A 26997-nucleotide genomic window follows, 5' to 3' on the forward strand; every position below is an offset into this window, starting at 1 on the left:
TTTCATCCTTATACTTACATGTAATCGGGAGCTTGAGGGTTTTCTCAGAGTTCTGTTGAAGGTGTAGCTTGTGGAATATTTTATTTACTGTCAAGGAGGCGAAGTGGCAGTCATTAAGCTTCCATCATACTATCAGCCAGACCTGCATTTAGAAAAGCCGGAGCTGGAGCCCTGGCCAGGTGTCTGTTAGTTAGTGTGTCCTCCCTGCACTAAAAGGTTCAGGCACAAGGGGGAGGCAATCCATCAATGTTTCTTTCTCACATTGCTGTTCTGTCTGTCACTCCCTTCTCTCTCTAAAGTCAATAAAAAACAAAAACAAATAACATAACATAGGAGAGAACTATCCTATCTAATAAAAGAGTAATATGCAGCCGAAACTGATTTGGCTCAATGGTAGAGGGTTGGTCTTCGGACTGAAAGGTCCCAGGTTCAATTCCGGTCAGGGGCATGTACGTTGGTTGCGGGCACATTCCCTGTAGGGGGTGTGCAGGAGGCAGCTGGTCGATGTTTCTCTCTCATTGACATTAAGAGTAATATGCAGATTGACCATCATTCCAACACACAAGATGGCTGCCCCATGTGGTTAAAGATCCTGCCCCCATGTGGACACAAGAATGCCAGTAGGGGAGGGCAGTTGGGAGGCAATCAACCCTGCAGGGGAGGGCAGTTAGGGGTGACCAGGCTGGCAGAGGAAGGAAGTTGGGGGCAAACAGGTTGGCAGGGGAGCAGTTAGACATCAATCAGGCTGGCATGGGAGTGGTTAGGGGATGATCAGACTGGCAGGCAGAAGCAGTTAGAGGCAATCAAGAAGGCAGGTAATTAAACGGGCAGTTGAACATCCCTTGAAGGGTCCCAGATTGGAGAGGGTGCAGGCTGGGCTGAGGGACACCCCCTAGTTCCCCACACCAAATTTCGTGCACCAGGCCTCTAGTACAAAAAAGGAAAGCCCAGGCTGGAGAATGGCCTGGTGCAGGATAATTCTGAGAGAGATGATGGGGGCCTGGATCTGGAGGTGGTCTAGAGTTGGGAGGAACAAATGGAACTGTAATGGGAGCTAGGATTCACCTCACCTGACTCTCCCTCTCTCTCCAAGGATACTGACATGTGTGACTCAGACATGTCTCCATCACCCGAAAGCAGTGGAGTGCACACCTCTTGGAACCATGACCCCTCAGGCAATCAACACTTCCTTCAGAGTCCACAGCTGGAGAGGATGCCCTTGGTTCCTGCTCCGGAGCCCAGGCAGAGTGCAGGTGGAATGGGGCCACAGTTCAATGTGTTGCTGCGTGAACATCGTGTGAACTATTGCCCCCGAGTGACTTTCCCTTCTTCCCAAATTGTTTACTATCAGAGAGAGTCTCCCTCTCAACCAGCAATGCCTCATGCTTTCAATGGGTCCCAGATGTCCTTTGGAGAGCCCAGTATCCCAGGGATGGCCATGGTCTTTGGTGGAAATCTGAACAGGCCCCCCAATGGACCACCAGTCACAAGGCCCCACATGATGACACCAACCATGCAGTATTCTGGCCACCCTACAGTACCTTCTAATGGAGACTCTCTAACACCTACAATGTCACTGCCTGCCCCTGTGCCTTCTGTTGGGGGCCAGGCTGGGCTTCCCCCTTTGGCTCAGATGTTGCCCCCTAGAGATCCCCACAACAGTGGCATGCCCCCAGATGGCGCCCCGTCATTGCAGAGGTTTGGATCCCAGGGCTCTTTTGTGAGCCAGCCAGCCTCCCAGGAAAACCCCTTCCTACCCGAGCAACCTACACCTGCGCCACAAGGAGCAGAGCAGGATTTCGGGGCCCCAGAGAGGGCTGACAAGAGCAAGTCCCCAATTTCAAGGCCTTTCCGCTGTGACTATGAGAACTGCGGGAAAGCTTACACCAAGCGCTCTCACCTCCTGAGTCACCTCCGCAAACACACAGGTGAGTGAGGTGTCAGGTAGGTGGGGTGGAAGGGAGAGTCTCTGGGCTTTGCTGGTTTGTAATGGTTGGTGATTAGCCTGTCTTCCTTTACTTTTGGGACCAAGCTATCCTGTCCTCACCGACCTGCTTTCCCACAGTCCAGTGCGACTGTGTCAGATGATGGGGACTGCTGATTGTGTTGTCTCTTCACTTTTTTTTTAAAATATATTTTATTGATTTTTTTTACAGAGAGGAAGGGAGAGAGATAGAGAGCTAAAAAAGTCAATGAGAGAGAAACATCGACCAGCTGCCTCTTGCACACCCCCTACCGGGGATGTGCCCATAACCAACGTACATGCCCTTGCCCGGAATCGAACCTGGACCTTTCAGTCTGTAGACCGCAGCTCTATCCACTGTGCCAAACCGGCTTCGGCTCTTCACTGTTTTTCCTATTCATTCCTCAATCATGGCTGCTCTTCCTCAGACCCCTTCCTTCCCGCCTGCGGGCCTAAACTCCTCTGCTTAATTCCTTCTCTCCCTTGTCCCTTTCCCTCCCCAGGTGAGAGGCCCTATAAATGTGAGTGGGGAGGTTGTTCCTGGTCTTTCTCCCGCTCTGATGAGCTTGGACGGCATATGCGGATACACACCAAACACCGGCCACACAAATGTGAGCATTGCGGCCGGCAGTTCATGAGGTCTGACCATCTCAGGCAACACCTCAGGACTCATCAGCGGGCGCCGAAATCCCCCAGTCCACAGGCGGACGACGAAGAGAGAGCTGGTCCTTCTTCTGCTCCTGATCTTTAGGTCAACCTCCTCTTCCTTTCATTTTGGCTTCTCCACGCAGATCCTGCGTGCCTCTGACCAGCTAGTCACTTCAGTAGGTTTAGGCTTATTTGCAGACCGAGAAAGATTACCAGGCAGTGTTCAATGAAGCCCATCGGAGCTGGACCCATCAGGGACTCTTCAAGGACTGTCTTGGATGCCCTCACCTCTTTGGGGGCCAACTACTGTCGCCGAGTTTAGCTTCATGGAAAGATGAAGCCCAGGAGAGATGGGGAGCTCTTTATGTCGCTCCTCAACTTGAAACTCCTCAGTGATTCTCCTTTGCCTGCTATGAAAAATCCAAGATTCTTAACTTGGCCTTCCACAGTTTCCAGAGCCAGGCTATGTTCAAATCCTGAATATGCCGCTTACTAGCCATGAGACCTTGGCATAGGTCTTCTAAGTACGGTGAGTGAGGAAAAAATACTATTGGACTGTTTGAGACACATCTTATGTTTTGACTCAGATTCTATCCAGAACTGGACACCCACATGCCCAGAGTGTACCTCCTCCCAGAGGTACTTCCAGACTTGGATGGAATGCCCCACCACGGGGCCTGGGACCTGGCATGGCAGGTAGCCACTGGCAACACAGAAGCCTGGGGGAGTTCACCCTCTTGGGTAACATTTGACGAATGGGAGTTGGGAGAGACCAAAGCAGACAGAGTCCCTCTTCTTTCCTCCCTTCCCCGGATTGCTGCGAGACACTGTCTCTCCGAACAGTGCGGCCAGTGGGGAGATGTCCCAAGCAGCCGGTGAGCACACCTGCTGTGCTTCGAGGCTTGTAAAGCAGGACCTACCCGCTCTCGCCTTGCTTTCCTCCCACTCTGTGCCTTGGGTTTACGCCATCCAAATAAAATATTAGTACTTCCTTCTTGTTTCAGGCTGTTTTCTAGGTGACTTGGGGGTAGAGGACATGAGACTCGGGCAGAGAAAAACAAACCCACTGTAACTTCACCTCTTCCTTACAGAGCTCAGGTACCAGATACGTTTTATTAAAAGGCCTGGTGTGGCCGAAACTGGTTTGGCTCAGTGGATAGAGCGTCAGCCTGTGGACTGAAGGTCCCAGGTTCAATTCCGGTTGCAGGCATGTCCCCAGTAAGGGGTGTGCAGGAGGCGGCTGATGGATGATTCTCTCTTATCGGTGTTTCTAGCTCTCTATCCCTCTCTCTTCTCTGTAAAAAATCAATAAAAATTTTAAAAATAAAATACAAGGCCTGGTCTGCTCCTCCCCCTGGGTTGAATGTATAGTGCAATCCTGACAACCAGGAAGATCAAACATCATTTCTGGACTTCTCAGCCAGCCATTTTTCTGGCCAGCAAACCAATTGAGAGGAATTTACAGAGGTCCCAAGTGGCAGATCCAACCAGGATCCGTCTACTCCAGAAGCACACCTCCTAACTAGGATGCCTTCTACGGATGTTGCCTGTGCTTAGTCTGATGCCAAGCACTGCTAGGTGATGCCACTGAGATGGCTCAGGACTGGTTCCTTTGGTCCAGGAGCCATTAGCCTAGGGGCTGAGGGGTCCACCTGGGTACAGTGACCATGGAGAGGAGGGGCACCTGAAGGGGAAGGTCAGGCAGGCATATGTGCCCTGACAAGGGACTGGTGAGCCCACAAGCTTGGGGATGTGCTTTGACTGGGAATCAAACCAGCAGCTTTTCAGTGCACAGGACTGTGCTCAGCCAACTGAGCCTCACTGGCCCGGCTCAGCAAATATTCCCGAGTCTGCAATTCAGAGCTGTGGGGATTCGTGGTGGATGGCATGGAAACAAGAGCGAGTCAGGGAAGAAAACTTCTCGAGGAGGTGCCGGAGTCAGACCTAAAGAGCTGGGCTTAGCCAGACTTGCCATGTCCTGGATGTCTACCCTCGTCATGCTCAGTGGCGGACGCTAAGAACTCAGAACATGATGGTGCCTGCTGTGGGGCAGGAAGATAACGGGCGAGGCCAAGAGCTGAATCTCTGCGGGCTCCAACTTATTCTGGGCTCTGGGCAGCTGGGGAAGTCCCAGAGCCTTAGCTATGCTGCCCTCTCCCCTGCCCTAACTCTGTTCGGCATGGCCCCAGTGAACCCGGGCCAGGCCTCGGGGTGTCCTCTCTCCAAATTCCAAGTGGATATATATGTGTGTTTTTTGTGTGTTTTTTTTAAAAGTAGGGACAAGAGGGTGCTCATTTGTGACCTAATGCTGGCTACAGGACTTGGGTTTCCAGTAACTTTTATTCCCATCTGGGCACTAGATCCTTTCCACGTGAGGGGGTGATTGGAAGAGGAGAAATCAATCTCTCCTTTAACCAGTGTTTACCCTATCTGTGCTAAGGTTGGGCTAAGCCTTTCCCAGGGTTATCTTGTTTGTCACAGGGTGGGAAAGGCTCCCGCCATTTCCTGGCTGTGCGGTCTTGGGTAATTATCTCTGTTGCTTCTGGTAGCAAGTGGGCAAGATTGGAGTCAAACTAAAATGGTAATCACATGTAAAAAATGGTTTCTCTGGGAGGATGAGGGCCAGTGCTGGGAAGCCGGGGAGGCCAAGGAAATGTTAGTAGGAAGGGGGTGGGGGTGGGAAGAGACGTATGTACTGCTATTGTAATACCTCAAACAATATTATTAAACTATTGTTTTTGTAGGACAAAAATAAATACATAAAGCCCTTAAAAAATGGTTTCTTTGCCTTAAAGGAAAGGGAGGGTTTCAGTGCCCAGGTCACAGTTGAAGGAGGTCTGGATCAGGATGTGAAAGGGGAAGATTAGAAAGATTTAGGAGTGATTATGGGATTTGGTTGAGGGCATGGTCAAGGATGACTCCCAGGTTTTTGGCTTGTGTTATAGGTAGCACAGAAAAATGGACAAACTTTAATTCGTTCCTATTTTTATGATGTTATACATGCAAAAAGTATTATTTTGCATGTATGCAATTTAAAGAATAATAAAATTTATCTATCCTATTATGTCACTTGAGAAAAAGTAGCTACTAAATCATTCTTTTGAAGCCTTTGAACAGCATCCCATTTCTTAAGAGTTTGTTGGATCACTTTGAGGCTTACTTTTTCCCCTAAGGACATTTTTATTTATATGTGGCTTACTTTTTTTTTTTTTTAATATATTTTATTGATTTTTATACAAAGAGGAAGGGAGAGAGATAGAGAGTTAGAAACATAGATGAGAGAGAATCATCGATCAGCTGCCTCTTGCACACCCCCTACTGGGGATGTGCCTGCAACCAAGGTACATGCCCTTGACCGGAATCGAACCCGGGGCCCTTCAGTCCCCAAGCCGACGCTCTATCCATTGAGCCAAACCGGTCCTGGCTATATGTGGCTTACTTTTAAGCTTTTTTTTTTTTTAGACAGGTTCCAAACCTCCTTTTTTCTTTCTTTCTTTCTTTTTTTCTTTTTTTTTTTTTAATACATTTTATTAATTTTTTTTACAGAGAGAAAGAGAGAGGGATAGAGAGTTAGAAACATTGACGAGAGAGTGCTGCCTGAGGTGACAGGAGCCAACAGGCTAGTTTTTTGTTTGTTTTTTTTAAATGTATTTTATTGATTTTTTACAGAGAGGAAGGGAGAGGGATAGAGAACTAGAAACGTCGATGAGAGAGAAACATCGACCAGCTGCCTCTTGCACACCCCCTACCGGGGATGTGCCCGCAACCAAGGTACATGCCCTTGACCAGAATCAAACCCGGGACCTTCCAGTCCGCAGGCTGATGCTCTATCCACTGAGCCAAACCGGTTTCGGCCAAACCTTTTTTTCTAGAGCTATTTTAACCCCACTACTAAGGTAAAACCCTGAGGATTCTGCCTGATCTGTATATTTACATTCTGGCTAGTGGAAACAAGCTTTCCCCAGCCCTGTGTGAGCTCCAGAATTGTACTGCCTACTTCCTTTCAGTGATCTTTCTCTTAGTCTTGGATAACTCTCATGCTTTGTCAGGACTCAAAGACTCATAGGGCCACTTCTCAAGGTCTTTTTTTAATATACATTTTTTATTCATTTCAGAGAGGAAAGGAAAGGGAGAGCGATAGAAACATCTATGATGAGAGAATCATTGATCCATTGCTTCCTGCATGCCCCAATTGGGGATCAAGCCTCCAACCCAGGCATGTGCCCTTGACTGGAATCGAACCCGGTTCCTTTCAGTCCTCAGGCTGACAATCTATCCACTGAGCCAAACCAGCTAGGGCCTCTCAAGATCTTGAGCACACTCTCTGAAAAACTCTATCCCTTCAACTGTTCTGCCTCATAAATTCTAGTCACCTTAGTCTTCTCAAACTTGTCTCCTCAACTCAGACGTCCATGCTCTGTTGCTGGAAATGGAGCATTAAGGAACTCCAGTCCTGCTCTGCACCCACTGGCTGCTGGGCTAGTTTTTCGCCGTGACTGCAGACTGGTGGTTTTCAAAGCTACTATGGAGCTAAAGTAGATGGGAATGGGACATTGTTCTTGATAGTCAACCATTTTTCTTGAATAAATGCTCCCTAGATTGCTGCGAGCCTTTGATTAACTTCCTGAGTTCTGAAAAAGATGATTCTAACAATTTTACCAGTGTTCTCTTTGCTCACATGGAGGAGAAAAATTTTGGAGGTCCCTACTCACCACTTTCACTTTCATTGTGGTTTTAATTTACACTTTTCAAATTGTGAATGGTAATTAGATCTCTTTTCATGTATTTATGGACTATTACATTACTTTTGTGATTGTCCATTTTTTCCATTTAGGTTTTGGTGTATTTTTTTCTCAGTTTTTAAGAGTTTGCCAGTTGTCTTTTGAGTTTATCTACCATCTATCTGTATTTTTAAATCCTCCCCTAAGGATATGTTTTTATTGATTTTTAGAGAGAGAGAAAGGGAGAAACATCGATCCTTTGCTTCCTACATGTACCTGGACTGGGGATTGAACCTGCAACCTAGGTGTGACCGGGAATCAAACCCTCCACCTTTCTGGTGTATAGATGGCACTCCAACCAGTTGAGCCACACCCAACCAGGAGTAGTAGCTATATTTTTTGTCACGTGAAAGCTTTATATTTTCCTGCACTTTTACCAGTTCTCCTCTTTTATTGCACCTGGATTCTTTTTCCTTCCTTTCAACAAACTGATGAAGTGAGCAGGGTGGCCAATTGAGCACAAAGCTGCTCTGGAAGAAGAAAAAGCCTGAGGTCCCAAGGACACTTGCTGTCATGCCAGCGGGCCGTAGTGAGAGCTGGTGGATTAGCTGCAGAAACTTTTCATTCCGATGGGGACCCATTAGTCCTCTTTATCCCCAAATTCCTGTCTGGGCTCGCCTAGTGGGTCAAATTAGAAATCCAACCTAGGGACTCAAGGAGAACTACAGAAGCAGCTCTCTGACTGCTGTGCATGGCCCTGCAGCAGTGGGACCAAACATGGTCAGGAGGTTCACATGCTGAATTGCGTCCAGTAACTACTGGCTCTCAGCAGGTCCCTGGGACCAAGGACACCCTGTGACACTGAGTGCTATTCTGACTCACACCTTCAGTGAAGGTGTAGTCTCTTGGAATCACTAAGAGACCTTTTTTTTTATTATTGATTTTTTACAGAGAGGAAGAGAAAGGGATAGAGAGTTAGAAACATCGATGAGAGAGAATCACCGATCAGCTGCCTCTTGCACACCCCCTACTGGGGATGTGCCCGCAACCAACATACATGCCCTTGACCGGAATCGAACCCGGGACCTTTCAGTCCACAGGCCATCGCTCTATCCACTGAGCCAAACCGGTTTCGGCACTAAGAGACCTTTAGTGGATAGTTGCTTCCATAATGAAAGATACCATTTTGTTAAACTTAGTGACGGATAGCAGTGTCTTTGGGGTACATTACTACAGAAACCCGCTTTCGAAGTAGCCCTGGCAGGGGCTTCTTTGCCCCGGGACGAAGAGGAAGAGGTGGAGGAAGAGGTGAACATCTAAAACCTTCCTCCTCAGTGGGAACTATTTGGTGCTGAAGGTTTGGTTCGTCGTGACAAGTTTCTCGTTCGGACCACACTTGCAGAGGCTCCAACATCCCTGCGGGCCATCCTTGTGGTCCCTGGGGTCTACAGTGTGGGACTGAGAGCAGCAGATGCAAGACTGTTAGCCAGACTCAAGTTTCCAAATTTGTCCCTGCCGGTGCTGGTCACCGGCCCTTTAAACCTCTTCTCAAGGTCAGATAAATTCGTCCAAAACACAGTCCAAGTCTTAACTGACAAATTCCCGGAGATGAAAACAGTGGCAACTGGCAAAATAGCAAAGACTGACCAGGAGAAAGAGCTGCTAAGAGTAATAACTTAGTGCCCTCTCCTGGACAACCTGGGCAAAGGTTTTCCCCAAAAGATCTGAATTTGATTATTGGCAGACAGTCTCAAAGGAGGAGGTTAATAGACCAAGGGATTCAGGGCCAAGTACCAGGCCCTGGGACACTTGATGGGGCTCTCTGTGACCCTAGAGATGAAGCTGAAAGTACTGCCAATTTGCCTGGATCTCAGCATTCTACCTAATAAAAGAATAATATGCAAATTAAGCAACCACTACCCCCACAAACCATGCCCACCAGCCACACCCACCAGCCAATCAGAGCGAGTATGCAAATAAACTCAACCAAGATGGCTAAAGCCACAGAGAGCAGGAGGGAAGGTTGGGTTTCCCAGGCAATGGAGGAAGCCAAGCTTTCCACCTGCCCTTGCCAGCCTAGGCCTCCACTCAAGACTACAGAGTTTCAATTACAGAAGGTAAACAAATCCAAACAGAAATGGCTGCTGGCCACTGAGCTAGCAGGAGGCTTGGCTCCTCTCCAGGCTACAAAGTTTCAATTGTAGAAGGTAAATAAATTCTAGATACCAGGGCTTCTGCTTGGGTTGCCAGGGGGCCTGGCTAGCCTGCAAACTACCATAGGTCCCTCGCTCAGGCTGCCCCATGTCACAAGGGAATACCCACCCTGATCCGGGACACCCTTCAGGACAAACCAGCTGGCTTCCACCTGTGCATCAGGCCTCTATCCTATCTAATAAAAGAGTTATATGCAGATTGACCATCACTTCAACACACAATATGGCTGTCCCCATGTGGTCAAAGATCCTGCCCCCATGTGAACACAAGATGGCCAGCAGGGGAGAGCAGTTGGGAGGCACCAGGCCTGCAAGGGAGGGCAGTTGAGAGGGACCAGGCCTGCAAGGAAGGGCAGTTGGAGGCGATCAACCCTGCAGGGGAGGACAGTTAGAGGTGACCAGGCCAGCAGAGGAGGGAAGTTGGGGGCAAACAGGCTGGCAGGGGAGCAGTTAGACGTCAATCAGGCTGGTGATCAAGTGATCAGGCTGGCAGGCAGAAGCCGTTAGGGGCAATCAGGAAGGCAGGCAGGTGAGCAGTTGGCAACCAGCAGTCCTAGATTGTGAGAGGGATGTCCAATTGATGGTTTAGGCCCGACCCTGCTGGGATCGGGTCTAAATGGGCAGTGAGACATCCCTTTTAAAGCTTTGAGGCGTCCCAGATTGGAGAGGGTTCAGGCTGGGCTGAGGGACACCGCCCCTCCCTCCCCCCGGCCCTGTGCACAAGTTTCGTGCACTAGGCCTCCAGTTCAAACATAAGATTAGGGGTTAGCCTGTGTTCATAGCAGCACAATCTACAATAGCCAGAATTTGGAAACAGCCTAGGTGCCTGTCAGCAGATGATTGGATCCAAAAACTATGGTACATCTACACAATGCAATACTATGCTGCCATAAAAAAGCAGGAATTCTCATCATTTGCAGCAACCTGGATGGAATTGGAGAACATCATGCTGAGTGAAATAAGCCAATCAATGAAAGAGAAACACCACATGACCCCACTCATTTGTGGATAATAAAGATCATTATAAACTGATGAACCAAAAGATAGATATAGAGACAGTAAAGCAACAAGCAGACTGTCAAATTACAGCGGGGAGGGGAGGAGGATCTGGGGGAGATAATAGATCATCCGAAGGACTTGTATACATGCATATAAGTACAACCAATGGGCACAAAACTCTGGGGAGGGAGGGGATGTGTGGGAGGGAGGGAGGGGGGCAAAAAAAAATCAATAAAATATGTAAAAAAATAAATTAATTAAAAAAAAAGATTAGGAGTTAGGCCACTGTTCCTCTGCCCCATGGGGAAGTGGAGATCCTATGCCAATGTCAAGGGCCAATGAGGATGTGAGGGACAAATGCACTTCCTGGGCTTTGGCTGCCTGTGCACAGGTGATTGCGATTCTGAACTCCTGGCTCCAGCATTCAGGAGAAGCAGATAAAGCTCTCTGGTTCTGGATTTGAGGCACTACCACTGGCATCCTTGCCCAAGCCCATTTTGGGCCTTTCCACACCTCCTTTGCTGGGTATGACTCCCAGTGGAATGCATTATTGGTATATATGTATTATCTATGTGCACTGCTACTTGCCTTTGCCCCAAATCTCTGATAAGAACTGCTGCATTTTTTTTTTTTTTGCCCTAACCGGTTTGGCTCAGTGGATAGAGCATCGGCCTGTGGACTGAAGGGTCCCGGGTTCGATTCCGGTCAAGGGCATGTACCTTGGTTGCAGGCACATCCCCAGTAGGGGGCGTGATGAATGTTTCTAACTCTCTATCCCTCTCCCTTTCTCTCTGTAAAAAAAATCAATAAAATATATTTTTTTAAAAAGAAGAAAGAAGAAGAACTGCTGCATTTTAATGGGGTACGTGGATGACCCATGAACCTACCAATTACTTACCAATGGCTAATACTGTTATCTACCCAAAACTATACTGGCTTCTCGGGGGAGAAAAAGCAATAACTGGCCCCCTGCCTGTTTAAATGCTGTCTGGGTCCTTCAAAGACTCGGGGATCTGGCTTCTGGGGTCTTTGTAAGGTGAGTGGGTAGGCCAGGGACAATCTGGAAGGTTGCGGGGCAAATTAAAGATGGGTATTTGTGGTCCATTTCCCTTTTAGAGCTTTGATTGGAAAGAGCTTTCAAAGGGTCCCCCTTGGAAATAAGTCGAATAAATGACATCCATGACTTTACACTGAGTCTGTGGGTGTTTTTTTTTTTTTTTGCCAGCGAGGATACTATACACGCTGGGGGTTGCATAGGAGTCAAAGCCAGACCTAAAAGGCCAGGGCCTGCAAGAGATGGGAGGACTTAGTTGAAGGGAAGATGGCTGAACCCCTCAGAAGCAGTTGTGAAGCCATCTCCAGGCAAAGAAAAACAGGCTGCAGGTGACCCGGCTGCAGGCATGCCAGCAGAAGCAATGAGGAAAAGGGCCCAGGCCCGGTGGGAAAGATAGCTCATTCACCTCTGAGCCAGAACTAGACCCTCCTCCTCAATGTCTCCCTCCCCACCCCAGTATTCTGATAGTATATTGAGCAGATGGAGGGGGGTAGGAGACACTGTCTGTGAGAAGAAATATCTATGAGGTTCAACTTTTTAAAAAATGTTTTTATTGATTTTAGAGGGAGAGGAAAACATTGGTTGGTTGCTTTACCTACACAGCTAGACTGGGATCGAACCCATAACCTGGGCATGTGCCCTAAACGGGAATCGAACCAGTGAGGATCCTACCTAACTCAAAACAGGATGGCACTCAACCAACTGAGCAACAACAGCCAGGGCAGAAGGTTCAATTTTAAAAATATATATTTTATTGTTTTTTTTACAGAGAGGAAGGGAGAAGGATAGTTAGAAACATCGATGGGAGAGAAACATTGTTCAGCTGCCTCCTGCACACCTCCTACTGGGATGTACCCACAACCAAGGTACATACCCTGGACCGGAATTGAACCTGTGACTCTTCAGTTTGCAGGCTGACGCTCTATCCACTGAGCCAAACCAGTTAGGGCAGGAGGTTCAACTTTTGAATAGATGAAATGCTTCTGATTCTATTAAAATGCATACATGTATTTCTTCTATGCTTTAAAAAATTTTATTTGATCTTAAGAGAAAGAAAGAAAGAAAGAAAGGGAGAGGAATAAAGAGAGACATCTTTTTAAATAGTTTTTTAAAAAATATATTTTTATTGATTTCAGCAAGAGAGGGAGAGAGAGATAGAAACATCAATGATCATATGTACGGCGGGGGGGGCATTGGTATATGTACAAAAATAATAATTTAATTAAAAAAATATATTATAAAAAAAAAAGAAACATCAATGATCAGAGAGGATCACTGATTGGCTGTCTCCTGAATGCACCCCATTGGCATCAAGCCCTGAACCTGGGCATGTGTCTGATCCAGGAATCAAACTGGTGACCTCTTGGTTCATGGATCGACAATCAACCACTGAACCGCACCAGCGGGGCTATTTCTTCTATGTTTTAGAAAATAAACAAATAAAAACCTTCAAAGTTTACAAGTGATATTAAGCACCCACAGTGCGGCAGCACGGTGCTAGGTGCTAAGCAAACAAAGGCTTCGTAGGGAGAATCTTGTTTCCTTGGAGACTGACGGATTCAGGTTTAGAGTCAGTGGTGGCTTTTCATGTGCTGCTTTAAGTGATCAGATCGCTTAAAACGCTTGTCGCATATATGACACCGGTGGGGTCGCTCCCCAGTGTGCCTCGATTTGTGTCTGTTGAGCGCATCTAAACGGGTGAATTTCCATGTGCATCCCTTCCACTCGCAATTATAGGGCTTCTCGCCTGGAATCAGAGCAGAAGAGACTTGTCATGCGTCAGGTAGCTTGGTACAAGGAAGTTGAAAGTGAATGGAAAAGAAAAAGGTTTTGAGTATGCTAGTGTGGGAGAGGGAGAGCCAGAGAGGAGACTGTATAGGGTGAGTGAAACACACACACACACACACACACAAATGGCCCGGCTGGGGTGGCTCAGTGGTTGAGCATCAACCTATGAACCAGGAGGTCACGATTCGATTCCTGGTCAGGGCACAGGCCTGGGTGGGGAGCTCGATCCCCAGAGTGGGGGGTACAGAAGGCGACTAACCAATGATTCCCTCTCATCACTGATGTTTCTATCTCTCCCTCTCCCTTCCTCTCTGAAATCAATAACAATATACAATATTTAAAACAACAACAAAACACACACACACACACAAATGGAGGGAGAGTGAAAGAGGAAGAGGAGGGCAGCATGAGTTGGAAGGATGGAAGAAAGCTGTGAAAGAAAGAGAAAAAGAAAAACAGAAGAAGTAGGGGTCAGGAGGATAAGGAGAGATAGGGAGGTGGACAGAGGGGGGTCTGTTGGGTTTGAGAAGAGGTCCATGAAGTGACAGTCCCAGTAGAGGCAGTGCCAAAACCATCCATAAGAGATCAAATCCCTCCACTTATTCCCATCGTTCCAGCACAGGCAGCAACACAAAAGGCTGCAGCCAGGTCTAGAGTCTATCCCTTGGACTGCTGAATCCACCCTTTCAAATCTGCCCACCTTCCCTAGGATGTACTAGGGTCCCAGTCTTTCTTAATTAAAAATATTTTTTAAGGGTGGCGGCAATGGTATATGTACAAAGATAATAATTTAATAAAAAAATAAAATAAAAAAATAAAGCCGAAACCGGTTTGGCTCAGGGGATAGAGAGTCGGTCTGCAGACCGAAAGGTCCCAGGTTCGATTCCAGTCAAGGGCATGTACATTGGTTGCGGGCACATCCCCAGTGGGGGGTGTGCAGGAGGCAGCTGGTCGATATTTCTCTCTCATCGATATTTCTAGCTCTCTATCCCTTTCTCCCTTCCTCTCTGTAAAAAATCAATAAAATATATTTAAAAAAACAAAAACAAAAAACAACCTAACCAATAAATGTTAGTTATTTAAAAAAAATTTTTTTTTAAATTGATTTTAGAGAGATGGAGGGAGGAAGAGATAGAATCATTAATGAGAGAGAAACATGGATCTGCTCCCTCCTGCACACCCCTACTGGGGATTAAGCCTGCAACCCTGACATGTGCCCTGACCAGGAATCAAACTGGTGCACGGGACAACACTCAACCAACTGAACCACACTGGCCAGGCTAGGGTTCCAGTCGTAAAGGGACAACAATTTCAAAAGACCCCAAAACTTTGTAAAGGTGCAATCTTTAGATTACTTGTCACCTTTAACCCTTAATGCTTACTCACCTATGTGGTTGCGATAGTGGATTTGGAGATAGGAGACCTTGGAATATGACTTGTCACAGCCTTCGTACTTGCAAAAGAAGCGCTTTGAAACCTTAAGATTCTTCTTGAACTGACGACTCTGGGTTTTGAGTTCTGACTTCTGCTCTTCTAGGGATTGTCCTTGGGTCAAATGGGAACTTGAACAGTGCGGTAATCCTGGGTTTGGCAATGACGACGATTGACTTGGCTTCATATGGCTTCCATAGAGAGTGTGGTCGTGATTGAAGGCTTTTATCTGTTCCTCCTTAAGGGTCACCATCTGACCCCCATAGAGAGTCTGGTCAGGGCTGTATGTTGTCACCTGGCCTCTAGTGAAGATCTGGTTACCAATGAAGGTCATGGGATAGCCCCCTTTAAGAGCTGCCATCTGGCTCCCGTAGGAGGTCTGGTCCCCACCGAAGGGCATCTGGCCTCCATAACGGGTCTGGTCCCCGCTGAAGGGCATCTGGCCTCCATAACAGGTCTGGTCCCAACCGAAGGGCATCTGGCCTTTATAACGGGTCTGGTCCCCACCGAAGGGCATCTGGCCTCCATAACGGGTCTGGTCCCCGCCGAAGGGCATCTGGCCTCCATAATGAATCTGGTCTCCACTAAAGGTGATTTGGCATCCAAAACGGGTCTGGTCCCCACTGAAGGTGATCTGGCCTTCATAATGGGTATGGTCCCCACCTAAGCGTATCTGGCATCCATAACGGGTCTGGTCCCCACCTAAGAGCTTCTGGCCTCCATAGACAGTCTGTCCATCACTGAGGGTCACCATCTGGCTACCTTCTTTGGAGACTGTCATGTTATTTGCAGTGATGGTTGTCTTTTGGCAATCAGTGAACAACGTCTTTGGGTTGTCAGTAACACCCATCATCGAGGAGGTTGCTGTGGGTTTTCTCTGATCAAAGGAGGTCACCTTCTGGTCCACGGAGGCAGTTTCACTTAGTTCTCCAGTGGGCATGCCAAAGGCATTGACAGGGGACATTGTTGAGTTCTGGTCAAGGACTGTCTCGGGGATATTAGAATCTGCAGAAATCATAGGAGTCGTCACCTGGCTCTGAATGGACTCATGTTGGCTCTCATCACCACAGCCAGTCAAAGGCACAGAGCTCTGTGGCTCTGGTGCAGCTGGAGTTCTTGACTCAAGTCTCTCATAGTATTCCTCCAGGAACTCCTCAATTTCCTGAGGTAAAGAGTGAGTGTCTTCGCAGTTGCCTGATAACTGAACTAGATCTTCACCTGTGGGGTCCTGCAAAAAGTTACAAGTTCAGGGATCCTACCTGACTCAAATCCCAATCCCACATAACCCTTCCTTTCCATCCCTGCTGACCCTATCCTAGTCTAGCCACCATCATCTTTTGCCTAAAAGCCTGCATTTGCCTGGGTTTGGAATTGGCTCTGTCCAGTGTACCCATCCCCCCCACACACCCAATCCCCTCCACAGTCAGAATAACATTCCTAAAATGTAAACTCCTATTGTGCTTCTCCTACTTATCAGTGGAGATAGGAATCTACGGTAGATGAATGCTCGAATATCCCATAATCCCCTGTGAGAGATGTTGCCGAGACTTTCCCAAAGATGCCCTGCCTCCCAGAAATGGTACTGCAAATGGGTTACGTTAATGAACTTTCAAACGTGTAACCTCATTTCATTCCCACCAGGACATTAGAAGATAGGATCCACGGTTAATCCCATTTCACAGATCCAGGGAAGGGAAGTTACTTGACCCTAGGGGAAGACTCTTTAACTAGAATTGGACCTGCCTGGCTCAGGGTGCTCACAGACCTGCACCCACTGTGGACATTTTCCTCAGAGACCTCCCTGGGTATTCCCAGGGATCTTAGGAAGGATGCAAAAAGGGAGCCCTTGTGCACTGTTGGAAATGTAAGTTGGTACGTGAAGTATGGGAGTTCCTAAAAGAATAAATAAGAGAACTGCCATATGATCCAGTCATTCCACTTCTGGGCATTTATCCGAAGGAAATGAATTCAGTATACTGAAGAGAGAGCTAAACACCCATGTTCTCTGTAGCATTATTTACAGTAGCTAAGGTATGAAAACAGCCTAAGTGTCTGTTAATGATGAATAGATTTTAAAAAATGTGGTTACAACCAAGAGTTCTCTACCCAGCCAAGCTGACATTCAGAATTGAAGGTCAGCTAAAGAGGTTCACAGATAAGAAAAAGCTAAAAGAGTTCATCAACACCAAACCAGTATTATATGAAATGCTGAAAGGTATTCTTTAAGAAGAGGAAGAAAAAGGTAAAGATAAAAATTATGACCAAAAAATACCATATATATCAACAAGTGAATTAAAAATCTGATGTACAGAATAAACTGGTGAATATAATAGAATCGGGGGCATAGAAAGGGAGTGGACTGACAACTCTCAGGGGGAAAGGGGAACAACTGTAATAATCTGAACAATAAAGATTATTAAATAAATAAATAAATAAATAAAAAATAAATAAAGTGGTATATGTATAATGGAATGTTATTCAGCCATGCACAGAAAAGAACCCCTGTCGTTTGCGATAACATGGATGAACCTGGGGGCATTATGATATATGAAATAAGTCAGACAGAGCAAGTCAAATACTATATTGTATATGTGGAATATAGAATAAAAGCCGAGGAGGAAATAAAGGAAACAGCTGTAATACTTTCAACAATAAAGCTAAATTTTAAAGAAGTTGAACCCAGAATCAAAGAGTAGAATGGGGGAGGGGGAGTGTGGAGAAATGGAAAATGTTGGTGGGAGGGGAAGAGAGAGAGAGAGAGAGAGAGAGAGAGAGAGAGAGAATATATCATTGATTGCCTGCCTCCTGTCTACCCCCTACTGGGGATGGAGCCCACAGCCCAGCATGTGTTCTGACCAGGAATCTAACCGTGACCTCCAGGTTCACAGGCCCACGCTCACCTACGGACCGACGCCCGCCAGGCCACCTGTAAGTTTCCGGCCTCCCACCCCAAGACCCGGACTCCTGCCCCGTATTGGAAGGCAGGCAGACTCACCATCGTTCACCGCGCGTGCGGCCGGGGGCCGGGAGCCGCTGTCTGGAGGCAGGACCGTCCGGAGGGAAGGCTGAGCCGGCGAGCAGCAGCTGCGTGCAGGGCCTGGCCTCTTATGGAGGCGAAGCCAGATGCGCGGGAAGGACACCCTGTGCGCCCCGCCTGCGGGGCGGAGCCAGGCGCCCGCTGTAATCCTGTCTGCTCCGCACACACGTGGATAGGATTGCCAACCGCAATCACTTCCCGTGTTCGATCACTTCCCGTGTTCGATCAATGCCCATGTTCAATCAATCACTTCCCGTGTCCCCGCTGTGCCCGTTTCTTCGTCAACACGGTTCCATGTTACAGGTATCAGACGGTGCAGACACAGGCCCAGAGAGGTTAATCTGCCCGAGATTAAACACACGCGAGACCTCAACAGCCAATCAGCTGGTCATGCCACAGTTTGTAAATTTAATCCAATTTCTTCTATGCTCAAATCTTATCAGGTACCTGGAAATGGTAACGACATTTTTTTTTTTAATCCTCTCTCGGGGCTGTGTTTAGAGAGAGGGAGGGAGGGAAGAAGGGAGGGAAAAACGACGGGAGAAAGAGGAAGAGAGAGAGAGAGAAAGAGGAAGAGAGAGAGAGAGAAAGAGGAAGAGACAGAGAGAGAAAGACGAAGAGAGAGAGAGGGAGAGAGAGAAACCTCAATTGGTTGCCTTCTGTACATGCTCCCACCGGGGACTGACCCCAAAGACCAGGCATTCACCCTGACTAGGAATCAAACCAGCTAATGGGTGCTCAGGATGATGTTCAACCAACAGAGCCAGTCTGCCTGGATGGTAATGGCATATTTTTTATTTTATTTTATTTTTAAATTCATTTTATTTATTTATTTATTTATTTATTTATTTATTTATTTATTTTCCAGAGAGGGAGAGGGATAGAGAGTTAGAAACATTGACGAGAGAGAAATATTAATCAACTGCCTTCTGTACATCCATCCCCCCCACTCCCCCACTGGGGATGTGCCCACAACCAAGGTACATGCCCTTGACTGGAATGGAACCTGGGACCCTTAAGTCTGCAGGCCAACGCTCTATCCCCTGAGCCAAACCAGTTCGGGCGGTAATGGCATATTTTGATGCTCATCCCTCTCCCCCACCCCAAGCAGGGGGGCACACTTCCATCCTGCTCTGGTCTTGGTTGGGTCCCGTCACCTATGGCCTACCCGGGACCAACAAGCCTGGGGCTTTAGCGATCCGTAGAAAGACCAGTCTTTAGTTTAGAGTCTCTGCCAGCCTCTGTTCTCTGCAATTTTGTTTGTTCGGTTTGGTTTTCTGTTTGTTAGCTGAGGACCACTGCTGATGGAGTTTGAATTCATGGGAGCGCACGAGCCTTTGAGTGTGAACGTGTGCGTCATTGGGAGCCGAGCTGCTTTCACGCACTTCAGGGGCGGAAATGCAACAGGAGAGCCTGGCATTGGCGCCATTGCTGGAGGTAGGGCTGCCGAGCTAGCTGAAGGCTGAGGCTCCAAATGTCCCACGACTAACCTGATCCCGTGTTTATTTTTACCTGAAAAATGTCCCTTCTGGTCACTAAAGACATTTTCACAATGAAAATGTACATTTTCACTATTCCTGTGTACTCCCATTTGTTAAATTTGAATCTATCCATGTTGTTGTTAACAGCCAGAGTAGAATAAATACATACTTGGTGGTAGTGTCAAATTATGTTTCCACAATGTGTGTGTTTATTTTTCTTGTCTTTGGTGAGTGTGTTTATTGTAATGCTAGGGGCCCATGCCCCTTCACCTCAGGCCCAGGATGGGCTGTGAGCTGAGGCCAGGGGCTCCACACCCTGGCTTCTGCTCCGAGCTGCCTTGTCCGCATCTCCAGTTGCCTTGTTCTCCGCGCACTCAGACGGAGCTGTTACCCTGAGATAAATGAATCATCCAGACTGTTTCTCACCCCGCCCCCCGCCCCTCCATCCCCAAGCAACCACCCATGTACTTCCTTTCACTATTCCGTGTATGGACATGACAAAGCATAGTGTTTTATAGGGTGTTGAATTTGTGTAAAGGGCATCGTTCAGCACTTATTCTGAAACGTGCCCTTTCTCATGGGATGTCCGCCTTGAGGATTCTCCAGGCGGACAGAGAAGCAGTGTGCTCCTTCTAGCGACTGCTTTCCCCTCGTGTGAGCCAGGGAATGACGAGGGGCCACCCAAGAGGACTCTGTGTCCCAGAAGAGACTGACTTTTTCGATTCGGAAGCAGGGCGAGGGAATGCAGCCTTGGTGTGAGCAAGCCCCAGGGCCAAGGAAACAGCTCCTTTCCAGGTTCCCTTCGAGTAAGTTGGGAAATTACTTTAAATAAGGCAGGCTAGTTGATCTTTTCAACCCCCCCCCCCCCCCAAAGTCAAACGTTTTCTGCATTTTATTTTATTGATTTTTTTACAGAGAGGAAGAGAGAGGGATAGAGAGCCAGAAGCATCGAGGAGAGAGAAACATTGACCAGCTGCCTCCTGCACACCCCCCACCGGGGATGTGCCCGCAACCAAGGTACATGCCCTTGACCAGAATCGAACCTGGGACCTTTCAGTCCGCAGGCAAACGCTCTATCCACTGAGCCAAACCGGTTAGGGCTAGTTGATCTTCTTATCAGCGTTCAAAATAAAGGGCTTCAGCCTCTCAAATCCAGTGTCGCTGACTGAATTTATGTTGATGGGTGAAAGAAATGTAGTAAAGTTAAACAGATTAAAGAAATTAGTCACTAGTGGTCGGAATCTTATGGTGGTTTTCTATTTGAAAAACCAACAACCACAGGCTTGCCAACTGAAAAAAATTAAGTTGGATTAGAATGAATTGTAACACTTTGGTTAAAAGGTAAATATTACACTGTATTAAAATTTAGAACTTCATGGAAATAACTATGTAAACAACCAAGTTACTGGAAATGTTAGATAGTTTTCCTCTAACAGAAATTCCTGTGGCTCTAGTATCCTCGCTGAGTTGAAGTAATGAATGAAGACATGCCTTGGCCAGAGTGGCTCCAGGGCACCAAAAGGTTGCTGGTTCGATTCCCAGTCCAGGCACGTACCAAGGTTGTGGGATCGATCCCCCAGTTGGGGTTCATACATTGATGCTTCTCTCTCTTTTTCTCTCCCTTCCTCTCTCTCCAAAATTAACTAAAAGAACAAATTTTTAAAAAAAATATATTTTATTGATTTTGTACAGAGAAGAAGGGAGAGAGATAGAGAGTTAGAAACATCGATGAGAGAGAGTCATTGATCAGCTGCCTCTTGCACACCCCCTACTGGGGATATGCCCGCAACCAAGGTACATGCCCTTGACCAGAATTGAACCCGGAACCCTTCAGTCCCCAAGCCGATGCTCTATCCATTGAGCCAAACCGGTCTCGGCTAAAAGAACAAATTTTTTAAAAAGAACGAAGACATGAAAGTTGACATCAAGTCAACAATTGGTAGTCTGTCTCTCCTCCTTTCCACTTTCTCTAAAAATCAGCGGAAAAGTATCTTTGGGTGAGGATTAACAGCAACAACAAAAAAGATGTGAGGTCGCCAAAACCGGTTTGGCTCAATGGATAGAGCGTCGGCTTGGCGACTGAAGGGTCCCGGGTTCGATTCTGGTCAAGGGCATGTACCTTGGTTGGGAGCATATCCCCAGTAGGGGTGTGCAAGAGGCAGCTGATTGATGACTCTCTCTCATTGATGTTTCTAACTCTAACGCTCTCCCTTCCTCTCTGTACAAAATCAATAAAATATATTTAAAAAATAAAAGATGTGAGGTCAATCTGTGTCTTAAAACCATTGTCCTAAGATTAGGGGTGTCGAACTCAATCAGAGAAGGGGCCAAAATCTAAAATCCAGCCTAAATCGCGGGCCGAATGGTTTACTGAACAGTCATAAACTGTCATTGTGATGGAAACGCAGCAGAGTGCAGTGATGACAGCGCGGTGCGGGCCACATTGCAAGGCCTGGCGGGACGGATTTGGCCCGCGGGCCTTGTGTTTGACACATGTGCCAAAGATAGTGCATTTTTGCATTAGCTTTAGTTCATAAGAATCACCTGGAGAACTTATTAAACTACAGACTTCTAGCCCAGCTGGCCTGACTCAGTGGTTGGCGTCAACCTATGAACCAGGAGGTGGGAGGGGGCGTGTAGGCGGCAGTCAATCAATAATACTTTCTCATCATTGATGTTTCTATCTCTCTCTCTCTTTCTTTGCTGAAAGCAATAAAAATATATTTTAAAAAATATAGACTGCTCAGTCCTACCTCTGGGGATTGTGATTCTGTAGGGCTGGGAAAAGGGAGCAGAGAGCTGACAAAGGGGAACTGAGAGCCTCTCGGTGGAGCCCTACAATGACCACTCCCTGCAGGTCAATCTATTCTCAAAGTACCTGTTATGGGCTGATCCGTGTCACCTCAAATTCATATGTTGAATTCTAACCTCCCAGTTCCTCAAAATGTGACTGTATTTGGAGATAGGGTCTTAAAGAGACAATTAAGTTAAAAGGTCAGCAGAAAAGTCAATCTGCCTGGTGTTTTATTTATTTATTTATTTATTTTTACAAAGTTCCATTTATTTTCAATAACAAAAGCAACACAACAAAGAGGAATTAATTCACTAATTTTTAAAGTCTAACACAACCTTGGCACAAAACTATCCTCAACAAATAAACACATTATTACTATTACTAGTAACCAGGTAAGACTATTCTTGAGACTCTTTTTAAAAAAATTTATATATATATTTTATTGAGTTTTTACAGAGAGGAAGGGGCACAGATAGAGAGTTAGAAACATTGATGAGAGAGAAACATCAATCAGCTGCCTCCTGCACACCCCCTCCTGGGGATGTGCCCGCAACCAAGGCACATGCCCTCAACCGGAATCCAACTGGGGACTCTTCAGTCTGCAGGCCGACGCTCTATCCCCTGAGCCAAACCAGTGAGGGCTCTTGAGACTCTTTAAACAAAACTCGGTAGGTAAAGAAACACATGTTAGATGCTTGACTGACAAGGATTCAAAGAAGAGAACAGCCAAGGAGCAGGGTCCCCAAATATTAAGTCCGCAAAGGAAACATGGGGTTTTCCAAGTAGTTGACAGATCAAGTTAAACTTTTCCATTAACTGTCAGATGATCTTAGAAATCAGAGCTCACTGGGGGATGCAAGGGTTTGGGGTAATCCATGTAATGAAATCCTTCCATATTTCTTTTTTTTTAAAAATATATTTTATTGATTTTGTACAGAAAAGGGAGTTAGAAACATCGATGAGAGAGAGGGTCATCGATCAGCTGTCTCTTGCACACCCCCTACTGGAGATATGCCCACAACCAAGGTACATGCCCTTGACCGGAATCGAACCCAGGACCCTTCAGTCCCCAAGCCGATACTCTATCCATTGAGCCAAACCGGTCTTGGCCCTTCCATATTTCTTTATCCTTGACTTAGAATCTACCACAATCCAGCGGAGCTCCTGCCAAAGGAGAGAAGGCTCTTTATTCAAGCTGCCTGAAAAGACCTGTCTTCAGTTTTCTCCCTTTGGCTGGGTTACTATCCTGTCCAATAAGATACAGGTTCCATTCCAAAAACAGATTACTATGTAGACCAACCTGTCTCTGGTTTATATTTTCCTTCAAGAAACTCACTGATACTGCCAGGGACAGCCCTAAATATATCCAATGTCTTATTTTTATCCTCCTACGCAACTCTGTGTGGCTACAAAATCTGGGACTCGCAGAGCAATGACAGCATTTTGTCAGGAGACATGTTAGTTCCAACCTAAAAATCTCTGATGTTCAAGGGTCATAAAAGAGCATCCTCATCTGCCACACCTTTTTTCTCACTATCCTGTCAATTATTTCTTTCAGAATTCAATTCTCCGAACTACATTTCGAACACCAAGTTTTTTGACCAATGCATCCTCATCACCTTTTTGCAAATCTCAGTCATCCAGTCGGGACCAAATGGGATACCCATCAGCCCTCTGACGGGACTCCAAAGAGGAGGTGGTGGCCTCCACCTCGCCACTATTTTTTAGGCAGGCCTGTGGAACTGCTGACAGATCCAAGTTAAACTTCTCCATTAACTGCCGGCTGATCCTAACTGCAGCTCCCACTCTCTGTGGAGAAACTGTTCCTCTTTCTTCCTCATCAGGCTGTTTCTGAGTCTTCTTCATCACCCCACATTGCTATGTGTATTTCACAACCAGGGCTTTCCTACCACGGCCGCCTCAGGCCCCCGGTGGCTTCTGTAAGCATCTTTTTTTACTGCCTCTTCTTTCTCCTTTACAAGTTCTTCTTCCTCTTCTTCCTCCTCTACCTCCTCCTCTACCTCCTCTTCCTCCTCTTCTTCTTCAGGCAAGTCGGGAGCCCTCTTATTCTGTGGCTCCCGGCTATCTGCAGCCTCCGGGTCTTCCTCCGCTTTCCGCTTGAGTTTCTGGGAGGACGGGCTCACGGGAGCATCCCCCAAAAGGTACTTACCCTATGTGCAGCTCACCGGTTTGGCTCAGTGAACTGAAGGGTCCCAGGTTCAATTTCGGTCAAGAGCATGTGCCTTGGTTGCGGGCACATCCCCAATGGGAGGGGTGGGGGGTGCAGGAGGCAGCTGTATGATGTTTCTAATTCTCTATCCCTCTCCCTTCCTTTCTGTAAAAATCAATAAGATAAATGTTGTTGTTTTATTTTTTTTAAAATATATATATTTTATTGATTTTACACAGAGAGGAATTGAGAGGGATAGAGAGTTAGAAACGTCGTTGAGAGAGAAACACCGACCAGCTACCTACTGCACAACCCCCACTGGGGATGTGCTTGCAACCAAGGTACATGCCCTTGACCGGAATCGAACACCGGGACCTTTCAGTCCGCAGGCCGACGCTCTATCCACTGAGCCAAACCGGTCTCGGCTGTTGTTGTTGTTGTTTTAAAGGTGCTTATGCTCCTGGCCCCGCAGGCGCCGTAAATAGCGGTCCTTTAGGGACTGCCCCAGTGCTGAGTGAGCGAGCTTTCCCCCATCGCTTTCCACAGGTGTGGCCGGGAGCGAGCTGGTCCAGCGGGCATTTCCTTCAGTGGTTAGGCTGGCGCCTCCGCACACCCGGTGCAGGCGATCCGCCATTAGCGGCGGCCCCTCGGCCCTGGGGCTCCAGGGCGGCGCCCGCTCCTCTCTCCTCCGCCGGTGCCCCCGGGCCGGGGCCCCAGGCCCCCAGGCCCCCAGGCCCCCAGACCCCAGCCCCCCAGGCCCCAGGCCCCCAGGCCTCAGGCCCCCAGGCCCCCAGGCCCCAGCCCCCCAGGCCCCCAGCCCCCCCTAGGCCCCCAGGCCCCCAGGCCTCAGGCCCCAGGCCCCCAGGCCCCAGCCCCCCAGGCCCCCAGCCCCCCCCAGGCCCCCAGGCCCCCAGGCCTCAGGCCCCAGGCCCCCAGGCCCCAGCCCCCCAGGCCCCAGGCCCCCAGCCCCCCAGGCCCCAGACCCCCAGCCCCCCAGGCCCCCAGGCCCCAGGCCCCCAGCCCCCCAGGCCCCAGGCCCCCAGCCCCCCAGGCCCCAGACCCCCAGCCCCCCAGGCCCCCAGCCCCCCAGGCCCCCAGGCCCCAGGCCCCCAGCCCCCCAGGCCCCAGGCCCCAGGCCCCCAGGCCTCAGGCCCCCAGCCCCCCAGGCCCCAGGCCCCCAGCCCCCCAGGCCCCAGCCCCCCAGGCCCCAGGCCCCAGGCCCCAGGCCCCAGGCCCCCAGCCCCCCAAGCCCCAGGGAAGGAGCTGCGCGCCGAGGGAGCCGCCCGAGGCCTCGGCTGCCCCCAGGCTGGCCTGGCCGCTCCCGCCGCCCCGGGGCCGCCGCCCCGCAGGACTAGCGGGGCCGCACGTAGAGGGTTCGGAGCCGCCATCCGCCCGCGGCCAGAGCGGGGGAGGAGCGGCCGAGGTCCGCCCGGCTCCGCGGGGACAGAGGAACGGGCCGAGCACCTCTGCCCGGTGTCTGTGAGGAGAGCAGAGCATCCAGCACATCGGGGCCCGAGGAAGACATAACCTTCCAACGCCTGGTCCTGACCGCCGGGCCTCCCGGACTGTGAGAACATGCATTCCTGTGGTTCAGCATCCGGACGAACCATTTCATGTGGCAGCCGGAGCAAGTAACAGGGTCCTTGGCCCCGGGAAGCAGAGGGTCCCCTTCTGACAATAATACCGCGAGTGCAAACAAACTGCTTCTTAAACAAAAGCTTTCTGTGCCTGGATACCTTGTAGGGAGGCCCCAAAGTTAGAAAAACAAACAAACACCTTTTTTAAATTAAAAATAAAAACTACCATGATTTTAAAAAAATATATATTTTATTGATTTTTCACAGAGAGGAAGAGAGAGGGATAAAGAGTGAGAAACATCGATGAGAGAGAGAATCATTGATCAGCTGCCTCTTGCACTCCCCCTTCTGGGGATGTGCCTGCAACCAAGGTGCATGCCCTTGACCGGAATCGAACCCAGGACCTTTTAGTCTTACAGGCTGACGCTCTATCCACTGAGCCAAATCAGTTTCAGCAAACTACCATGATTTTTATTGATTTCAGAGAGGAAGGGAGAGGGAGAGAGAGAGAGAAACATCTATGAGAGGGAAACACCAATCAGCTGCCTCCTGCAGGCCTCACTGGGGATCAAGTCCTGAACCCGGGCCTGTGTCCTCACTGAGAGTCAAACCATGACCTCCCAGTTCATACAATAGGTCAACACTCAACCACTGAGCCATGCCAGCCTGGCCGAGCATCATCTATCTATCTATCTATCTATCTATCTATCTATCTAATATATATATATATAATTGATTTCAGAGAAGAAGGGAGAGGGAGAGAGAGAAACATCAGTGGTGAGTCATTGATCAGCTGCCTCTTGCACACCCCCTACCGGGGATCAAGCCAGCAACCGGGGCCTGTGACCTGACCTGGCCCTCCACCTCCTGGTTCTAGGTCAACGCTCCACCACTGAGCCACACTGGCCCGGCCACCTAGTCTCTTGATTGTATGATTTTCTCTTGTGCTTGATTTAATCTCATGTTGTTTTTCGTAGTAACATGCTGTACAGGTTTGTAGCCTAGAAGCACTAGGCTATGCCATGTAACCGAGGTGGGTCGTGAGCGGCGATACCGTCTAGGTTTATGGAAGTGCACTATGTGGTGTTCACACAATGACAAGATCACCTAATGACTCATTT

General features: G+C 48.3%; 2 protein-coding genes and 1 pseudogene across 2 annotated transcripts; 1 reads left to right on the forward strand and 2 right to left on the reverse strand.

Annotated features, from left to right (window-relative positions):
• The first annotated feature begins 1102 nt into the window (after positions 1-1102).
• On the forward strand, positions 1103-3549 carry KLF17 (Kruppel like factor 17). Its single transcript, XM_036445177.2, has 2 exons — positions 1103-1928; positions 2467-3549. Exons 1-2 carry the CDS (start codon positions 1103-1105, stop codon positions 2712-2714), a joined length of 1074 nt encoding a protein of 357 aa, XP_036301070.1. The 3' UTR covers positions 2715-3549.
• A 9527-nt stretch (positions 3550-13076) lies between these two features.
• KLF18 (Kruppel like factor 18) lies at positions 13077-16116 on the reverse strand. The gene is made up of 5 exons (XM_036445178.2): positions 16077-16116; positions 15569-16035; positions 15232-15451; positions 14773-15117; positions 13077-13345 (listed from the first exon to the last, which is right to left on the reverse strand). The coding sequence occupies exons 1-5, from the start codon at positions 16114-16116 to the stop codon at positions 13170-13172; spliced, it is 1248 nt and encodes a 415-aa protein (XP_036301071.1). The 3' UTR covers positions 13077-13169.
• A 7558-nt stretch (positions 16117-23674) lies between these two features.
• Positions 23675-24933, reverse strand: LOC118723124 (annotated as a pseudogene).
• Positions 24934-26997: the final 2064 nt, after the last annotated feature.

The sequence above is a fragment of the Pipistrellus kuhlii genome, unplaced genomic scaffold (assembly GCF_014108245.1).
Source record: "Pipistrellus kuhlii isolate mPipKuh1 unplaced genomic scaffold, mPipKuh1.p scaffold_m20_p_2, whole genome shotgun sequence".
Taxonomy (NCBI): domain Eukaryota; kingdom Metazoa; phylum Chordata; class Mammalia; order Chiroptera; family Vespertilionidae; genus Pipistrellus; species Pipistrellus kuhlii.